Below are 17828 nucleotides of genomic sequence, written 5' to 3'. Positions count from 1 at the left end.
ATAAATAATATGGTGGAATAAAATATATGATGTTTGATGTAATTTAACATTATAGATTAATTTTGTGTATTAGCATGAAATGACTAAAGTATCCCCACTATATAATTATAATTATCTAACCTAAATATAATAAATAAATAATAATAGTAATAAGAAATAAATAAGTAGGTAATTTTAAAAAAAAATATTAAAAATTCATTTTTTATTAATTTGTAAACTTTATTTTCTATTATATATTTATTATTCTCATTACTTATAATGATATTATTAATTTAATCAATAATTTAATTCTTTTAATTTCTTTCTATTTTATAATTAATATAATTGTATATATTATAATTAATTTAACTCTTACTAACCATTATTTTTATTAATCAATAATTTAATTCATATAATCTCTTTCTATTTTATAATTAAGAAATAAGGGGAGGAAAATGTAATTTGTTGAATTTTGATAGGCTATCTCATTTGATTTGTTAGATTAATAATCCAATAGTTATCCACAAATTTGGGTCTTAAACCGGGCCAAAATGATTATTAAAATATCTTAAAATTTTAACCAAACATTGAATAAATGTTTGACTATTCATCTATCCTTTTTTAATTCACTCAACCAAACACACTCATAGAGTTATAAAAGATAGCAACTTCTTTATCTTTTTTATGGTAAAAATGTGAAATATATCTTCACTCAAAACTATTTTCATATCACATTGGTTTATACTTCTAATTATCCAATAAATAGAATCCAATCGATTATCCCACGATTTTGAATGGTATCCCGGTGATATCCCTAGTTAGGAGAAGTTTTTATGGTTATAACAACGTCTCGATTCTAGCAAAACCGAAGTTAAATCTCCATATATAATCATGCAACTAATACGTAAACGTTCTTTCTTCCTTTTCATCAACCTCTCTTTTTTTTTTCCCACGCAATAGCTCAGTTTCGAGCTGTTCCCGTTTCAGGAATCCGCGCTTCTTCAATCTCTTCTCCATAAGCTAACTTTTCAGAACCAGTTCCTTTCTTGAATTTATTTTTCTTTTCTCTTTATTCCTTATTGATAGATCAAACTCTTTTTTAGACTTGAATTTCTGGAAATGGGAAGAGTGTTTAGCGTCGATTTTGAAGGTCCGGACTACTATATGTGCAAGATCTGCAGAACCCACATTGCCTTACCACTAAACCCCGATAATGCGGTATATCTCGTTCCAATCTTTTTCTTGTTGTCATTTAATGTTTGGATTAGGATTAGGAACTCACAGGCTGCTGTTGTGTAGAAAGTAATAATGAATCGTGGTTCTGTTTCGTAATTGATTATGAAATTAATGAGATGGTGTACGTAATCTTACATAGTTTTGTTCTGACTTGGGATCGCGTTTCTTGGAATAGGCCGGTCTGTTTCATGAAGTTCTTGTTAGTACAGATAATTCTGATGATACTAATTATGATATATCAGCTTTGCAAAAAGTTAATTCGAATTCAGTAATCAGAAGTACTCACATATAACATCCAGGATAGGGCCAACCAGGGTGAAGGAGTGATGTCCCCTGCCCCATGCACCAAACGAAAAAAACTCGCGCTTTCTTTTTCAAAAATGCTGATTTCGCCTCCGGGCCTATAATTTCTGTGTCCACCCCTGATCACGTTATTAGCTGGTGTACGGTTAAAGATCATACTTAAGTTTTGCTGTGTCAAAGACTCCTTGCTGGAGGATTGTTTGAAATGTTCCTTGTTATATGTCTTGAGCTGTTCATGACGCTATCCCTTTCACTTTATTGATAAGATTAGATCATTGAGATGCTATTATGGAAAATTGACTGTCAAAAAATTGTTGTTTGGAGGCTATATTTCAAACTATTACATTACCATGCTCACATATGTATACCATGCACACCAGGCTCTCTCCTTTACGTACTGCGACGGCATATGCCATGTTTCTAGATTTCCTTACCTGTTTGTTTCATTTTCCTTTTGGCAGCCACAACCTGGTCGGTTGAACGCCCTTTTCATCGCAGTGTACGATCTTTTCTCCAAACCAGAAAAGAGAAACTTATCTCGTCTCGTTATATGTTAGTTTTTGATGGCTTCGATCGATTAGATTTCAGAAGCCAATTTATAGTTTTAGACTAAAGTTACTTGAAAAACTTCAGTAATGCTCACTTATGATCGTCCACATAAATGCAGCATCAATGTGGAAGTGAACAATCGACAACGACCATTATTTGGGATCAATTGGGATATCATGCACATGGTTTCGGATGTATACTGCATCAAATGTGGCAATCATTTGGGATTGAAATATGTAATGTTCAGCGTTCTTTTAGTCTATTTCTTTTTCAAACTAGACCCTGCTATTGATTATTTGAACATTACCATGTGATAGATACAGACTGCTTCGGACGAAAGAATGCGTAGGAATGACTTCGTGCAGCTATAAATGTAAGATTGTTACCAAAGTAGTCAGTCCTATGGTGTATTACTTACTAACTCTGCAATGCCAGTTATGTTAATTCCTTTTGTCTCTTGAAAACTTGTTGAAAGACAAAAATTCTTGTGGAGGAAGGGGGACGAGATTCGCGATGCAAAAATGTTGATTATCATTGAGCGAGCATAGGAGTTCGACACTCGATTTTTACATATTCTGTGATTTTGTCTGGGAAAGATCAGATTTTGTAGGATCAGTAAATTTTCTTCATTTTTTTTGTTGTTGTGAACTTTGAATTTTCATTGTTAGGCTCATCTTGCTTGTTCATGATATATGGTTTGATTGTAATATCTTGAAACAAATCTAGTACATGATATGGATCAGTAAATGCTTCTCCATCTGGAATCTCATCTTCATTATATATTTGAGTCAAAATTCTGCTAAAATTCCACTAGACGTTTGGGTATATAGGAAATAAGATTTGGATCGGGAATTGGAATTGGAATTGGAAATTTATGGATTGAGAATTTCAATTTGGTATTTGGTGAAACTTTAAAATGTTATTTAAGAATATTAGATTTGATTGTTAATAATTTTATAATTTGATGTTTCAAAAATTCTATACTACTGAAAATAATATTATTTCATTTATCAAGACACTAGAAAAATTATTCTTAAATATAAGAATAAAACCCATATTTTTAATAGATATTTTAAGTGAAACAAATAAAGTTATCCAAAAGGAATTTGAGAAGAAAATACCAAATCTTGATTTTTTAGAGACAGAAAACTATTTATAGAAATTTAAAACTTTTAATTAAATTTAAAATAAATTTCTCGAAGTATATAATAAATAAATTGATTTTAAACACAAATGTATAGGCGCCATTAAAACAGTAAGGCTTCGAACTTGCGAATAGCCCCAGCTGGGATTTCTTCAGCTTCTCCCCAACTCTTCCATTGCATTCTCGAATTCATGCCCGTCCGAATCTATCACGCCGCCGTCCATGCTGAGTTTCACTTTCAGTGTAGACGTGGCAGATAGGTAAAGCATGGCTCCAAAGTGGGGCCCTGCGTATCAACTCGAATGAAGAAAAAGAATGCATCTTTTATTGCAACGTTGTTGCAGCTATGCGTTGATCACACGGCACAAAGGGCTGGTAAACTTCTTCAAGCTTATATACTTCGTACCAGCCATTTTTCAAACATTTATCTTATCAATCGTCTCATTGAGCTCTACTCAAGATGTGGCGATACAGCAGCAGCGCACAACCTGTTCAACCTAGTGCCTGTAAGAAACTTGTTCTCGTATCAACCTATTTTGGACTCGTATTGCAAAGCAAATGACTTGTGGAGTGCATATGAAATATTTAGTCGCATGCCCGAGAGGAACACCCTTTGTTGGAATTTGATGATTGGCGCCTTGTCACGCAATGGTCACAAAGGGATGGCCTTGGAGTGGTTTTATCATATGAGGATGGGCGGTTTGATGCCCAACCGTTTTACCTTAGCAATTGTTTTGAGCGTCTGTGGGAGTTTGGGCGATGTGTTGTGTGGCAGGGAGTGTCATGGAGTTGCTATGAAGCTTGCCCTAGATGGGAATGTGTACGTAGGCAATGCTTTGCTAGGAATGTACATGAAGTGTGACTCTGTTTCGGAAGCTGCTGTGGTTTTTAGGGACATGCTGGAGCATAATGAAGTGTCTTTTACTATAATGATGAAGGGGTTAGTGGAGGCGAATCATGCTGATGAAGCATTTGGCATGTTTATATTAATGCATATAAATGGGCTCGTCGATAGTATCTCGATCTCCGGTGTTTTGAGTGTCTGTTCTAAATTTGTGGCTGAATTTTCTTTTGAAAATAATGATGGTGAGACGAATTTGCATAACATGCATGGGAAACAAATACATGGACTTGTTATTAAACTGGGATTCGAAAGAGATCTCCATGTAAATAATTCTTTGCTAGATATGTACACAAAACACAGTAACATGGAGTCGGCTGAAATGTTGTTTAACAGTATGTTTGAAGTGAATGTCGTTTCTTGGAATGTTATGATTGCTGGATATGGCCGGCAATATAATATGGGTAGTGTACTGGAGTACATTGAACTGATGCAGAGACGTGGGTTTAAGCCGGATGAGGTTACTAACGTTAACATGGTTGCTGCTTGTGTCAAAAGTGGGGATGTTGATACCGGGCGTCGGATATTTGATTGTATATCATCACCAAGTTTGACTTGCTGGAACGCTATGATCTCGGGGTATTCACAAAACGAGTACCATCATGAGGTAGTGATCCTTTTCAAAGAAATGCAGTTCAGAAACATGAGACCCGATCGCACAACTTTTGCAATTGTTATCATTTCCTGTGCAGAAATGGGACTTTTGGAGTCTGGAAAGCAAATCCATGCTTCATTGTTGAAGACTGAGCATTATGCTGACCCTTATGTTGCCAATGGACTTATTTGCATTTATTCAAAATGTGGTAAACTAGAAGTTGCAAAACATATCTTCCGTGAGGTACCCCAATCTGATATAGTTTGCTGGAATTCAATGCTTGCAGGTTTATCCCTTCATTCTTTGGAAACCGAAGCTTTTACGTTCTTCAAACAAATGCTAGGCAAAGGGATGCCACCAACTGAGTTCTCTTATGCTATCATAATAAACTGCTGTTCGTTAATGACATCTTTGTTTCAAGGGAAGCAGGTTCATGGTCTGATACTCAAATATGGATATGGAAGTGATGTATATGTGGGAACTTCTCTAATTGAAATGTACTGTAAATGTGGTGAAATGGATGGGGCTAGGCGGTTTTTTGATATGATGCCATGTAGAAACACAGTAACCTGGAATGAGATGATACACGGTTATGCCCACAATGGGCATGGAGATGAAGCTGTAAATTTATTTGAAAACATGGTTCAAGCTGGAGTAAAACCTGATTCTATAACCTTTGTCTCTGTTTTGACCGCTTGCAGTCATTCTGGATTGGTTGATACTGGGGTTAAAATCTTCAATATAATGCAGCAAGAACATAGTATAAAACCACTTAGGGATCACTACACTTGCATCATTGATTCCCTGGGCCGTGCTGGCCGATTCAGTGAGATTGAGGCACTCATAGGTAAGATGCATTGCAAAAATGATCCTATTATTTGGGAGGTTTTGCTTGGTTCATGTAGGGTTCATGCCAATGTGAAGTTAGCAAGAAGGGCAGCAGAGGAGCTTTTTCGCTTGAACCCGAAGAATTCTGCCCCATATGCACTTCTAGTCAGTATGTATTCATCGTTGGATAGATGGGATGATGTGAAAGATGTTGGAAGTATAATGAACAAACAGCGAGTTGCCAAGGGACCAGGTTATAGCTGGGTTTGAAAGCATTTTGAGTAAATGAAAAAAAATCCCATTTCATCCGACCTATGAGGAAATTCTATGAATAATTCAACCCATAACAGTGCAGGAATATAATGTATCACCAAGGTATCTCTTGGCCATCTAAAGCAAAAACTTGTGATTGTCGAAACCCTTTTGCATTGTTGATGATGCTCAAACTTTCCTCAGTTTGGAACTGTCCCCCAAGAATCGGTGCTTCTTCAATATCTTTTCCATTCAATAACTAATTTCTGCAACTGGGAAGAGTATTTAAGGCCGATTTTGAAGATCCAAACTTTTTTATGTGCAAGAACTGCAGAACCCATATTTCTTTACCAGAAACCGCAAATCTAACTATGTGGTACATCTCATTTCACCTTTTTTCTTATACTGTTTTGCTTATAGATAGGACTACAGGCCGCTGGTATATTAAAATAATAACAAACTATGGTTCTGTTTGACGATTGTTCATGAAATGATGCATAATCTTTTTTTTCTAATAACTTGGGATTGTGTTTCTTGGAATTGGGCTATTACATGAAGTACTTGTTTGGAGATAATTCTCATAGCACTACTAATGGTATCACCTTTGCAAACTCTCCTCCAATAATATCCAGGGCACTAGGGCAGAGCCAACGAGAGTGAAGGAGTGATGTCCCCCTGCCGAATCTTTACACCAAATGTAAAATCTCAATTTTTCAAAAAAATGCTAGTTTTGCCTCCCTGGTGTAATTTCTGGGTTAGCCTCTGATCACATTATTTGCTGGTGTAGTTTTAAAGATCAGACTTGAGTTTCGAGTCAAAGACTCATTGCAGAAGGATTGTTTGAAATATCCCTTGTTTATATGTCTGGTGTTATTTAAGAAGCTACCCCTTTCACTTTGTGGATAAGATTAGATCATTGAGATGCTATGATGTTTACAAAGTCACATATATACCACGTACACCTGTTACTCTCTATTATGCATTGTTACAGCACAATCTATGTTTCTTGGTTTCGTTACTAGTAAGTTCCATTTTCTCTTTTGGCAGCCAGAGCTTGGTCATGTGGAAGGGCTCTTCATCACAATGTAAGATCTTATCTCCACACCAAGAAGAGAATCATCTCGTGCTCAAAAAATGTTAGAGGGCTTCAGTTAGATTTCAAAAAAGAATATAGAATATAGATTTAAGTTACTTGAAATACTTCGGTGACGCCAATGTATCATGCACATAAATACAGTGTCAGTTTGGAAGTTAATGATCAGTATCTCGATCATTTGGGATCTTTGGGGATCACATAGTTTCTGATGTATACTGAGTCAGATGTGTCGATAAACTGGGATTCAAATTTGTAAGATTCTGCATTTTTATTTCTTTTTCATTTTTCGAATTAGACAACTAGGCACTTGGTGTTGCTGATCTGTATATTCCCATGTAATAGATACTGACTGATGTGGACGAAAAATGATTAAGAATGCCTTGCTGCTGCTAAGAATGTAAGATTGTTGTACAAAAAGTACAATGGGTATATTACCACATAACTCTGTATAATGCTGAGTTCTGTCAATTCCTTGCGACTCTCGTCTTCTGAGAAAGCTCTTGTTGAAGAACGGAGCCGAATTTCGATATGGAGAAACAATGATTATGAAACATGGAGCCAAGGAGAGTGATGATTTATAGATATCTTTGATTATGTAGTGGAAAGATCAAATTTTGTGGGATCAGCTTAACTTTTTCATCTTTTTGTTGTGTATAATTTATCCTACCATGTCTTATAGAAGTTAGTTTTGGTAAAAAAAAAAAAGAAAAAAGAAAAAGTAGTGAATTTGGTACATATTTAAAAAAAATTTATATCTTGACGAATTTTTTCTATAGCACTTCTCTGTAAAATTATAATAAAAAAATACTTTAAATTAGATGTGAGCATCATTCGAAAGGGATCGTGGACCGAAATAGGAACTATCTCCGAAACCAAAATATTCTTTTACTTTGGTTTCAAAATCAAAACCGATTAATTAATGTTCATTGTGCGGTACCGATTCCAAGGAATAAGAAATCGAAACCAAAACATTAATCATAGTTGTAATTTTATCTAATCATGAATGAGACCATAAATTATAGTATATTAAATTTTGGGATTATATATCTTGAATTATATAGGTTAAACTATTTGACTTATTATTTTTGAGCAGGTCTCTTGTGAGACGGTTTCACGAATGTGAGAAGGGTCAACCCTATCGATATTTACAATAAAAAGTAATATTCTTAGCATAAAAAATAATACTTTTTCATAGATGACCCAAATAAGAAATCAGTCTCACAAAATAAGATCCGTGAGACAGTCTCACACAAATTTTTGTCATATTTTTTTTCTAATTAAAAGTTAGATATAGTATAAGTTTAATTAATTTTATTATGTTAATATCTAAAAATAGCATTTTCAACTGCTAAGTCAAATATCATTTAAATAGAAATTCCACAATTAGTCAGTTAAATCAAACTCACCTGAAAGCCCGCCTTTCTTCTTCACCTATACGTTCGGAATTGTCCCCATTTTCAAGAATTGGTGCTTCTTCAATCCCTTTTCCATTCAATAACAGGTAATCTAAATCTCAAGAACAGTTCCTTCCTTGAACTTATTTTTCCCTTCTTCTTTTGGCAGATTGGACTCTTGTTAATTTCTTGTTTAGACGTGAATTTCTGCGAATGGGGAGATTATTTAGGATCTATTTTGAAGATCAGGACTACTTTATATGCAAGACCTGCGGAACCCACATCGCCCTACAAGAAAGCTACGATGCTGAGGGAGAGGTACGTCTCGTTCCATGTTTTCTTTTCCTGTACTCATTTAATGTTTGGGTTATAGGTAGTGATAATATTGAATTATGTACTGGTCTGGTGAGTGATCATGAAATGAAATGGCATCATCTTACAAACAGTTTTTGTTTTAGTCTTTTCTTTATAACATGAAGTTCTTGTTAGGACTGAATTTTCATTATACCAGTAAAGATATCGGCTTTGCAAACCACCCTCCACTCGAATTCAAAAATCAAAGCCTCGGGAAATCGAGGGTGATGGAGCGATATACCCCGCTCCCTCGAAAAAATTTGAAATTTTTCAAGAAATACTATTTTTTCTTCCCCAATATAATTTTTGGGTCCGGGGCCCTGATCGCATTATTAGCTGGTGTGCTGTCAAAGATCGCACTTAAAGTTTCTGAGTGAAATACTCATTGCAGAAAGATTGTTTGAAATGTTGCTTGTTATCTCGAGCTGTTTTAGATGCTATCCTTGTACTTTCATCGGATCATTGAGATGCTATTGTGTTTATAAAGATCACATGTCTACCATGTACACCGGTTTCTCTCTATTAAGCATTGTGACGGCATATGCAACATGTCTTGATTTTCCTTATATTTTTCATTTTCTCTTTTTGGCAGATAGAGCCTGGTTCCCTTGAAGGTCTCTTCCTCGACGCGTAAGTTACTCTCTCCGAGTCAAACAAGAGAAATTATCTCGAACTTGAAAAAATCTTAGTCTTTGATGGCTTCAGTTAGATCTGAGAAGCAAGTTTGTACTTACAGATTAAGTTGCTTGAAAACTTTGGCAATGCTATCTATTTGTCTTGCACATAAATGCAGTGTGAACGTGGAAGTTAACGATCAACAGCGACCATATATTGGGATTCACACAATTTCTGATATATACTGTGTCAAATGTGGCGATATATTGGGATTCAAATATGTAAGATTCTGCATCTTTATCTCTGCTTTTTTCAAGCCAGACATTTGATTATCCAAACATCCCCAATCCCCATGTAATAGATACAGACTATCCTCGGCGACAGAATTATTAAGAATGATCTGCTGCAGCTAAGAATGTAAGATCGTTACCAAATAGTACTACTATGGTATATCACTTATTTTAGCACTCTGCAATGCCAAGTTATGTTAATTCCTTGCGATTCTTGTCTTCTGAAAACTTTTTAACAGGGATAAAATCTTGTTGCGGAATTGAGATTTGAAACCGAAAGAACTTATCATGGAACATCGAGTTGATTCTTACATATCCTTTGATTTTGTAGGATTTCTTCTGTACTTAGAGTTTTCATTGTTGGTTTCAGGTTGGAGTGAATTACCTTGATCATGACATATGTTCTGATTGTAATTTTTGGGAAACAAATCTAGTACAAGTTGTAGTTTTACTATGTTTTTGGGTTTGAATATATGCGGTTATAGGTGTAAACTAAGCGAATCGAGCCGAATATGAAAGAAAAATTAATTTAAGCCCTGTTAAGGAGTATGTAGACGAAGTGAGAGACAAACAAAATTGATAACTTGAATTTTACCTTAGCAAATATGAGTATTTATAGGTGAATTAACGGCCTAATTTTTTGGCATAAAATCCATGATTGACTATAATTATCAATTTTTATACTAAAAAGAATAATACCAATTTCTTAATGGATTTATAATCTATAAAAAGCTTAATTTAATAATAATATTCTATAATAATTGATGTAATTTAAATGTTTTTCCGAATATTGGAAATTAATTTGGGATTCTTTTATGAAATTTATTATATCAAGTGGCTATGTATCTTGAGTTCTCCCTAGATTGTTTGTATGAGTTTTATTATAGTTACAATGGACATCTCCAAGAAAGAACTAAACATCTAGAACGTCAACACCAAACGACAGTTTGACAGTCGCACAATGCAATAATACATGATAATTCAAAATTACATAGATTCTGTCACATGACTAAGAGTACAACGCAGAGTGAAAATCTTAATCTTTCAGATGATGATGTTAATATAAGGTGCTTCTTCGAATAGTACTCTATTCTATGCATTCCATATGTTATAAACACCAGCTTCCAGAACTGTACAACGTATTTTGGACAGCGCAGAGTTGCCTCTATATACTTCTCGATATGGCTTCAGGACCATGTTGCGGATTCCATAAGCTTCGGCATTCCTAACCAATCTCGAACAACATTCCATATGCTTTTAGAAATATGACATGCGAAGAATAAATTTGCGGCACATTCCTCACTCTGATTACACAATACATTATTCTTGTTTTCGATGTAACGTTATCTGTCTCTAATAAGGAAATTACCATGAGAAAACAGCCAAAATGCAAACTGATGTTTTGGTGGTATGCAAGACTTCCATACAAGAGGTTTCCATGGCCAATGCCCCACCTTCTGTATAAAGAAGTCATTAGCTCTGGTAAGCCCGGCCTCCATCATGACTGAACCAATATTCCAGCAACATAGCTGCACTCTCGGCCATGTGCTATCTCTGTATAAGAGTGTGTCGTATCCTTAGAATTTGTTTAATCAGTGGTGATTCATCCTTGTTCCAATTCCACCCCAAACATTTCCATCCCTTGAGTGTATCTCATTAATCCATTTCACCCATTAAGTATCCTTCTTCATATGGATTTTCCACAATGTTTAAGCAAGAAGTGCATTGTGACCAAATAGATGTAGACTTCAACATATTAACACTCAACACCGCCATGTGACCAAAATTATCCAAACAATTCATCATCAAATATATACTAGATGCATGTACTTTTGAGAATAAAAGTAAGTCATCCGCATATGCAAGATGTGTAATACAAAGCTTACCATATCTCGGGTGGAAGTCAAACAAAGGGAAAGACGACATGTGATTCAAAGATCTCGATAACACCTCAAGGCATAGTGTAAAAAAAACATTCCATCAAGAATTTGGGAGTTCAAATGTATGGGCCCTTTAGGTCTGTTTGAGATATTTTTACTAATGAACTATAGATGATAAGAGAGCTCGGATCATTAGGAAAACTGCATAGACTCCTCAATCTTATGTGAAATGATGATACATGCATTAAAAAAACTCCTATGATATGGATATCCAATTCGATCTGGTTCATGAAAACATATTAATTTTTATGTAAAAAATATAACTTTTTTTGTAAATATAGACCGAGTCAACCCGTCTCACAAATATAAATCCGTAAAATCGTCTCAAACTAGACTATTATACGGGCTTAGGAAGTTGTAGTCATTCATTAGATAGATATAATATCACACCAAAGTACTAAAATTCATGAAAATTATATGTGTGTGTCTNAAAAAATACCTCCATTGTTTTTAAAATTCATCTCCAGATTTAAAGGAGGAAAGGTTAATAAATGTACTTTATTTAGTAATAACATTTTCCTATTTTATCTATATATCTATATATATAATATAAAAATACTTCAACTTAGGCCAAATTTTGTGGGCGCAAGTGGCTTTAAAGTGCCCCACATTAATAATGTGGACTAACTTGCGTTTTGGGGGAAAGGATAAATGATTCAGTGCGATTTCTTCGTCGAACACCAAATTTCAATCTTCATTCCCCTTAAATTCCACTAAATCATCCTCGATTACGAGATCAATCCCCGAATTTGGCCTCAAATCAAACCAATTCTCAGCTGAATTTCACCTGAGATCCCAAGAAGCTCGCTTTCTAGGGTTTTCAGTCCCCGAGTCCCCCTATTTCATTTCAAGAGATGATTGTAAATCCCTATAACTCCCTCGATTCCAGCTCAAAATCAATAAATGAGACGGTGGATGGCTCGCACCACTTTACCATCCGTGGGTACTCCTTGGCTAAGGGTATGGGTCCAGGAAAATACATTTCGTCCGATACTTTCAGCGTGGGTGGCTACGAATGGGCTATCTACTTCTACCCCGACGGGAAGAACGTCGAGGATTCCTCGCTGTATGTGTCTGTTTTCATCGCGTTGGCGAGCGAGGGCACGGATGTGAGAGCACTCTTTGAATTGACTCTTTTGGACCAGAGTGGCAAAGGGAAGCATAAAGTGCACAGTCATTTTGATCGGGCGCTGGAGAGTGGGCCTTACTCTCTGAAATACAGGGGAAGCATGTGGTATGCATCTTCTTGTTGTGCTTGATTTTGTATGTGTTTTGTTTTGGGTTCATGATTTTCTTGTGATTTTCATGATAAATTGTTTTGGCTCTTTCTTTCTCCTTTTTTGGCGAAATGGAGAATCGATTATTGGATTGGAGCGATACTATTTGGATTTTATTTAAATATTTAATTGGTACTGTGATCTATGATTTTAGGACGTTTGGGTTTAATATGATCAAGAAGTTCTAATAAAATAACCGATTTTATCAAATTATCGTCATCATCTTAGCACATTTCTGATAGTGGGTTGACTATATGGATATTAGCTCTCCAAAACTAAGAGATTTTCTGAAACGTAATCTCATAAACCAAGATCCCTTACCAACTAAGTGGATTGACTGAGTGCTGACCCTGGGGGGTTGCTGAACCACCTGATTTTATCAAATTATCCTAAACGAAAATTGAGTTGTTTGTGTATTCATAATTTAGCTACGCAGAAGTGTAGTTGAGGTTGAGGAGTGATAGAATTATTGAGCTCAACAGAACCCACAAATACCTGTGTCTATTAGTGTTCGTAGCATTGAAATTCTCATTCATTCAGCACTACACTTGCAATGCTTTGGAATTCAATTACTTTTTTAAAAAAAGAAAAAGAAAAATTGATGTTATTTGATACAGCAAAAGAAGTATTATTTTTCGTTGGATAATTTTTTGTAAGTTTCTGCTTATTTGTCGATAATTTTTTGTTGTTCTTTTAAGTAAGGAGAGTACATGTACTGTGTGTGGAAATGGTGATTGGATGGAATTGAAGAAAAAATTATCTGATTCTCCTTATACCAAATTCTTTGATCTATTTGAATGGCTTATTTCTCCCAACCATTAATAAGCTCTTCTTGCTTGCTTTGCAGGGGATACAAACGGTTTTTTAGGAGGACTTCTTTAGAAGCTTCTGATTTTCTGAAGGATGATTGTCTTGCCATGCATTGTACTGTGGGAGTTGTTAGAACTCGTGTGGAAGGACCAAAATCTTACAATGTTCTCGTCCCACCATCAGACATGGGTCAGAGTTTTAAGTACTTGCTGGATACTGAACTTAGCTGTGATGTAGTTTTCCAAGTTGGGGAAGAGACATTCAAGGCCCATAAGTTGATACTTGCTGCTCGTTCTCCTGTATTTAGAGCACAATTTTTTGGTCATGTTGGAAATCCTAATAGTGACAGAGTAGAACTCCAAGATATTGAACCTTCTATTTTCAAGGTAATGCATTTGTTTCTTCAACAAACCAACCACCCCCCCCCCCCCCCCNTTTGATCTCGTGAAATATCAGGTCTTTCTTAATGAACTACATTGAATTGCGAGGATCTAATTTTGTGCAGGCACTGCTACACTTCATTTACTCTGACAGTCTTCCCATTTTTCATGAAATAATTGACTCCACATCTATGTCCACCTATGCAATCATGATGCAGCATCTACTAGCTGCTGCAGACCGTTTTGGGTTAGATAGATTGAAACAGCTTTGTGAAGCCAAATTGTGTGAAGATGTTAGTGCTGATACAGTAGCGACAACTCTTTCTCTAGCAGAGCAGCATCACTGCCCGCAGCTGAAGTCCATATGTTTGAAATTTGCGGCAACAAACTTGGGAGGTGTGTGTAGTCCGTAGATCTGAGTGGTCCAATGTTTCAGGTTATGTCATTTTAATTCTTCAGCCTGTTATCTGCAGGTATGCTTGATGCGATGACATGAATGCCCATTGACTAGGGAGATTTTATGGTCATCTACTGTTGTAGTCATCTGCTATTAAATGTCTGGAAAGTGTTTTTGTATCTCCCTGATTTGTATATAGAAGACATATCATGGGATTTGTTCTTTTTCCTGGAAATATTTTGAACGCTTACATTTTACACTTAATGATAGACTAGTTTACAAAGCAAGTTGCTCAATCTCCCATCAGTGGTGGTATTGTTCGGTCATCTACTTTAAATTATCTTAAATTGCTGTTATTTAACTTTTTAATATATAGTGTATAAAAATTGTCCATGGAGGGTTTAATAAAAAAGTCTATGGAGGTTCTTCTAGTTTCTGGTTGTAGTAAAATTGTTTGAAAACTTACATCTTACACTTGATGTGCTAATTTTAGCGCTAGAAAAGTGTTTTCTTTTTTAGAAAAACATTTCAGCTCAATTGTGGTTTTTTTTATTAGTTTTTGTTTGTTTCCAAATATACATATGTGTGACTAAGGAAAATGTTCTGGGCCTCTAGCACCATGGGACACTTCTTTAGTTTCCATACATATTTCTATTAATCGATCTAAGTCTCAGTGTGCTTTGGGTTATTTTTGTCTTTATATTCTTTTTTTATCCTCAAAGAAACTGATATCTGGTGGCAGAGGATTTTGCAATGGCCCCTGCAAATGCGTGACATTTTCAAATTGCTAAACAAAAGATGTGTAAAACAAAAGGATATGATAAGAGTGAGGAAGTCTTATATCCAATCCCTCTACATGAATGTGACAATGAAGAGGAAAAATCCTCAGTTAAATATCAATAACAAGTCCTATTGAGTGATTGCATCTTTCCAAACTAATCCAAACTATTTTAGAGAACCAATGCAATGTGGCTCTTCTTTATGCGAAACACATCATAAAATCTAGAGGCTTCATAGAGTTTTTCTGCAGTGGTATGGTTTCTTATATTTCGCAAGCATGTTTTGTTTGTGACTTTACTATTCAAAGCTACAAGTGTCATGTCCAGCTTTGAGAATGATGTGTTACTCGACACAAACATCAATTTTCTGTACATGTAGTATGATCTAGAATCTTATGTAGAGCCATATTTGGTAATCTCTTCTTCTGCACAATGCGACTGTTGTTTCATTGCTGATAGAAACAGCATTTCTGCCTTATTGTCCCAACAAAAGGCAGAAGTGGTTTAGCTGTGTCTAATTCTACGTATGAAGTTTATCTTGAAACATTTATTTTGGGATTGGCAAGATTTATCCTAAAGGCATTTTGTTTTAGCTATCTGAAGAAGTTTTGGTCTAAGAAGTTACGAAAAATTGTTAGTTTACCATTGCAGCATTCAAGTGGTGCTTTGTCATGATCCTAGGAAATTTTTAATCTACTTTATGGTGTTAGAAATGTGTGCTTCAATTTTATCTATTTGGTAAGATTTGCCTATATAAACCTGTGGTTTTTAATTTCCATGCCAGGGTGGAGGGGAGTTGTGAATAATTTCTCTTTCATTTGTCGTGAACTTAACATGGAACAGAAATCTATACCTTGGGGTAGATTAAATCTTTTTGCGGCAGCTTTTCAACACTGTTCAACAGTTGGATATGAGTGGTATCATATGTCTCGTTGCTGAAGACTTCATATGTATCTTGTAAAAAGGCTAGATCCAATCTGGATTTTTTTGTAGTTGAGAAAATGTTTACTGATATTGGCGTTTATGAAAAAGATGTCTGGTATTGGTTTTATGATGGATAGTAAAATAATTTAAATTTCGGATTCTCTACTAGTTTTTGCTTTAGTGTGGCTTTAATTGCAAAATTCATTAGTTTACAGATAGATGATTGGATAAACATCACGAGTGTATTTCTCTTAGAAAGGTTTGATCAAGGATACTATTTCTTATGTTCGATGGATATTTTTTAATGATTTTTTTTTTGTGAGTTGCGTCATGATTGTGCATTGTTTTGTGTAGAGAAGCGAAGCATCCAACCGGTGTGAATGTAGTTATAGTATTACGTATATACAGAATCTTCTTCAAGCTTCAAAGTAGAGTTATAAAGAATGCACTCTGCAGTATAATCCCGTTGGCTTTTTCTCCTTTATCCCCATTGCTTAAAATTTGATGAATTAGAATGTCTTGATTCACAACATTTCTAAAACGTTGACTATTTGTAACAGTGGTCATGGAATCCGAAGGATTCAAGCACTTAGAAGAGAGCTGCCCCTCGCTCTTATCAGAACTGCTGGAAACGGTTGCATTAGTCGATGAGAAGTCAAATCTTGTATCAGGTAAGAAACGTAGTGGCAGCAGTATTTTCGGGTTAGATTTGGCTGCCGATGGTGGTGGTGTAGCAGAATCTGGTAATCCTAGTGGTAGGCGGCTGTGTAGGCGGATCTAATGTTGCGAAGCAAGCATATTGATAAGACATACTAAAAAACTCTAGTTTTATTGTATCGTGTTTATAGAAGTTAACTTTTACATGTATCAGTCGAATACTTTGTTCTGAACATTGGAAGTTTGTTTATTGTTGTATGCATGCCATTGTCGGGTTTGTAACCGATGTTTGTTGTGGTTATGCTAAGTGCGACTTGATGATCTGTTATCGATTTAATGCATGCATCGTGGACACAGCGTCTGGCATATGATGTTCACGTGTATCTCTGTGGGGATGGAGGGAAACGATATTGTTGTTCTATGTAGATTAAAGAGAATATGGATAGTGGGGCGAAGATAACCATCAAAATATTCAGGAGGCGTGAAATCATTACTTATAATTCACAAGAAAATTTATGATGTGGAGGGATATACTGATACTGAGTTAGCTTGGTTCTTGCGTGTTTTGATTTTCAGATATTTTTACACAAATTATCGTAGATAACATGTTCATCTTCTCCGAGAAATAGGAATATCTTCACTAGGAAAGTAACTACGTGTTTTTGTGTGTGTATATATTATGTGTGTGTGTGTGTGTGTATGCGAGATGTAATTGCGTGTTAGCCATCATGTGTACCAAGAAATCAGCATGCCATAAATTGATATTCGGCACAAATTATTTACATAATTTAAAATTTTCTGATCATTTCTAGACGAATTAATGTATTTATACTCTGCACCACAAATATTTATGTTCTAAACGATATTCACACCATATTAATTTTTGGTCATGAAAATGATAGGACATGTTTCAACAAAAGTTCTTTAAAAAAAGGAAAAAATGCTATCTGTTTCTTTTTTTAAGTTAACAAATATTGATGTTATTATTAATATAGAAATGACTATCTAATGTTTGTTCTAAACTTCTAATATACCCCTTTTCGATAGTAACTTTACTTCTACGGTCAGATAAGATATAATAACATAAAAATATAATAATTTGATTTCGTTTTCAATTTTAGTTTTTAA

General features: G+C 35.2%; 3 protein-coding genes across 9 annotated transcripts; all 3 read left to right on the top strand.

Moving 5' to 3' along the window:
- Positions 1-949: 949 nt before the first annotated feature.
- On the top strand, positions 950-2812 carry LOC140982521 (protein yippee-like At3g55890). 2 transcript variants are annotated; one of them, XR_012176298.1, is made up of 5 exons: positions 950-1197; positions 1980-2017; positions 2186-2303; positions 2385-2440; positions 2543-2812. XR_012176298.1 is itself a non-coding variant. In XM_073449062.1 (4 exons), the coding sequence occupies exons 1-4, from the start codon at positions 1099-1101 to the stop codon at positions 2436-2438; spliced, it is 309 nt and encodes a 102-aa protein (XP_073305163.1). In that variant the 5' UTR covers positions 950-1098; the 3' UTR covers positions 2439-2812. The 2 variants fall into 2 exon arrangements, 1 of the variants encoding a protein (XP_073305163.1); XM_073449062.1 differs by having other exon boundaries at positions 2385-2812.
- A 502-nt stretch (positions 2813-3314) lies between these two features.
- LOC140982252 (pentatricopeptide repeat-containing protein At4g20770) lies at positions 3315-10188 on the top strand. 4 transcript variants are annotated; one of them, XM_073448697.1, is made up of 7 exons: positions 3315-6163; positions 6835-6872; positions 8447-8595; positions 9224-9261; positions 9425-9527; positions 9608-9663; positions 9776-10188. In XM_073448697.1, the coding sequence occupies exon 1, from the start codon at positions 3514-3516 to the stop codon at positions 5803-5805; it is 2292 nt and encodes a 763-aa protein (XP_073304798.1). In that variant the 5' UTR covers positions 3315-3513; the 3' UTR covers positions 5806-6163; positions 6835-6872; positions 8447-8595; positions 9224-9261; positions 9425-9527; positions 9608-9663; positions 9776-10188. The 4 variants fall into 4 exon arrangements, with proteins under 4 accessions (XP_073304798.1, XP_073304800.1, XP_073304799.1 ...); XM_073448699.1 differs by lacking the exons at positions 8447-8595; positions 9224-9261; positions 9425-9527; positions 9608-9663; positions 9776-10188 and having other exon boundaries at positions 3315-4915; positions 4994-6163; positions 6835-7497; XM_073448698.1 differs by lacking the exons at positions 8447-8595; positions 9224-9261; positions 9425-9527; positions 9608-9663; positions 9776-10188 and having other exon boundaries at positions 6839-7497.
- Positions 10189-12072: 1884 nt separating this feature from the next.
- On the top strand, positions 12073-17001 carry LOC140982255 (BTB/POZ and MATH domain-containing protein 3-like). Of its 3 annotated transcripts, XR_012176232.1 has the most exons (5): positions 12073-12710; positions 13601-13949; positions 14069-14339; positions 14417-16508; positions 16604-17001. XR_012176232.1 is itself a non-coding variant. In XM_073448706.1 (4 exons), the coding sequence occupies exons 1-3, from the start codon at positions 12331-12333 to the stop codon at positions 14354-14356; spliced, it is 1017 nt and encodes a 338-aa protein (XP_073304807.1). In that variant the 5' UTR covers positions 12073-12330; the 3' UTR covers positions 14357-14379; positions 16604-16813. The 3 variants fall into 3 exon arrangements, 2 of the variants coding, with proteins under 2 accessions (XP_073304807.1, XP_073304806.1); XM_073448706.1 differs by lacking the exon at positions 14417-16508 and having other exon boundaries at positions 14069-14379; positions 16604-16813; XM_073448705.1 differs by lacking the exon at positions 14417-16508 and having other exon boundaries at positions 12074-12710.
- The last annotated feature ends 827 nt before the right edge of the window (positions 17002-17828 follow it).

Source organism: Primulina huaijiensis, chromosome 8 (genome assembly GCF_012295235.1).
Source record: "Primulina huaijiensis isolate GDHJ02 chromosome 8, ASM1229523v2, whole genome shotgun sequence".
NCBI lineage: Eukaryota > Viridiplantae > Streptophyta > Magnoliopsida > Lamiales > Gesneriaceae > Primulina > Primulina huaijiensis.
Note: the sequence above shows the minus strand (reverse complement) of the source record. Positions and strands in the feature narration are given on the sequence as shown.

What these genes read in the sequence shown, in the direction of transcription:
- LOC140982521 (XM_073449062.1), top strand. Translation starts at nt 1,099, where the DNA reads ATGGGAAGAGTGTTTAGCGTCGATTTTGAAGGTCCGGACTACTATATG. An exon ending in CACTAAACCCCGATAATGCG is followed by an intron (nt 1,198 to 1,979) that starts GTATATCTCGTT and finishes TCCTTTTGGCAG; the next exon opens with CCACAACCTGGTCGGTTGAA. An exon ending in AACGCCCTTTTCATCGCAGT is followed by an intron (nt 2,018 to 2,185) that starts GTACGATCTTTT and finishes ACATAAATGCAG; the next exon opens with CATCAATGTGGAAGTGAACA.
- LOC140982255 (XM_073448705.1), top strand. Translation starts at nt 12,331, where the DNA reads ATGATTGTAAATCCCTATAACTCCCTCGATTCCAGCTCAAAATCAATA. An exon ending in AAATACAGGGGAAGCATGTG is followed by an intron (nt 12,711 to 13,600) that starts GTATGCATCTTC and finishes CTTGCTTTGCAG; the next exon opens with GGGATACAAACGGTTTTTTA. An exon ending in TTGAACCTTCTATTTTCAAG is followed by an intron (nt 13,950 to 14,068) that starts GTAATGCATTTG and finishes AATTTTGTGCAG; the next exon opens with GCACTGCTACACTTCATTTA.
- LOC140982252 (XM_073448697.1), top strand. Translation starts at nt 3,514, where the DNA reads ATGAAGAAAAAGAATGCATCTTTTATTGCAACGTTGTTGCAGCTATGC.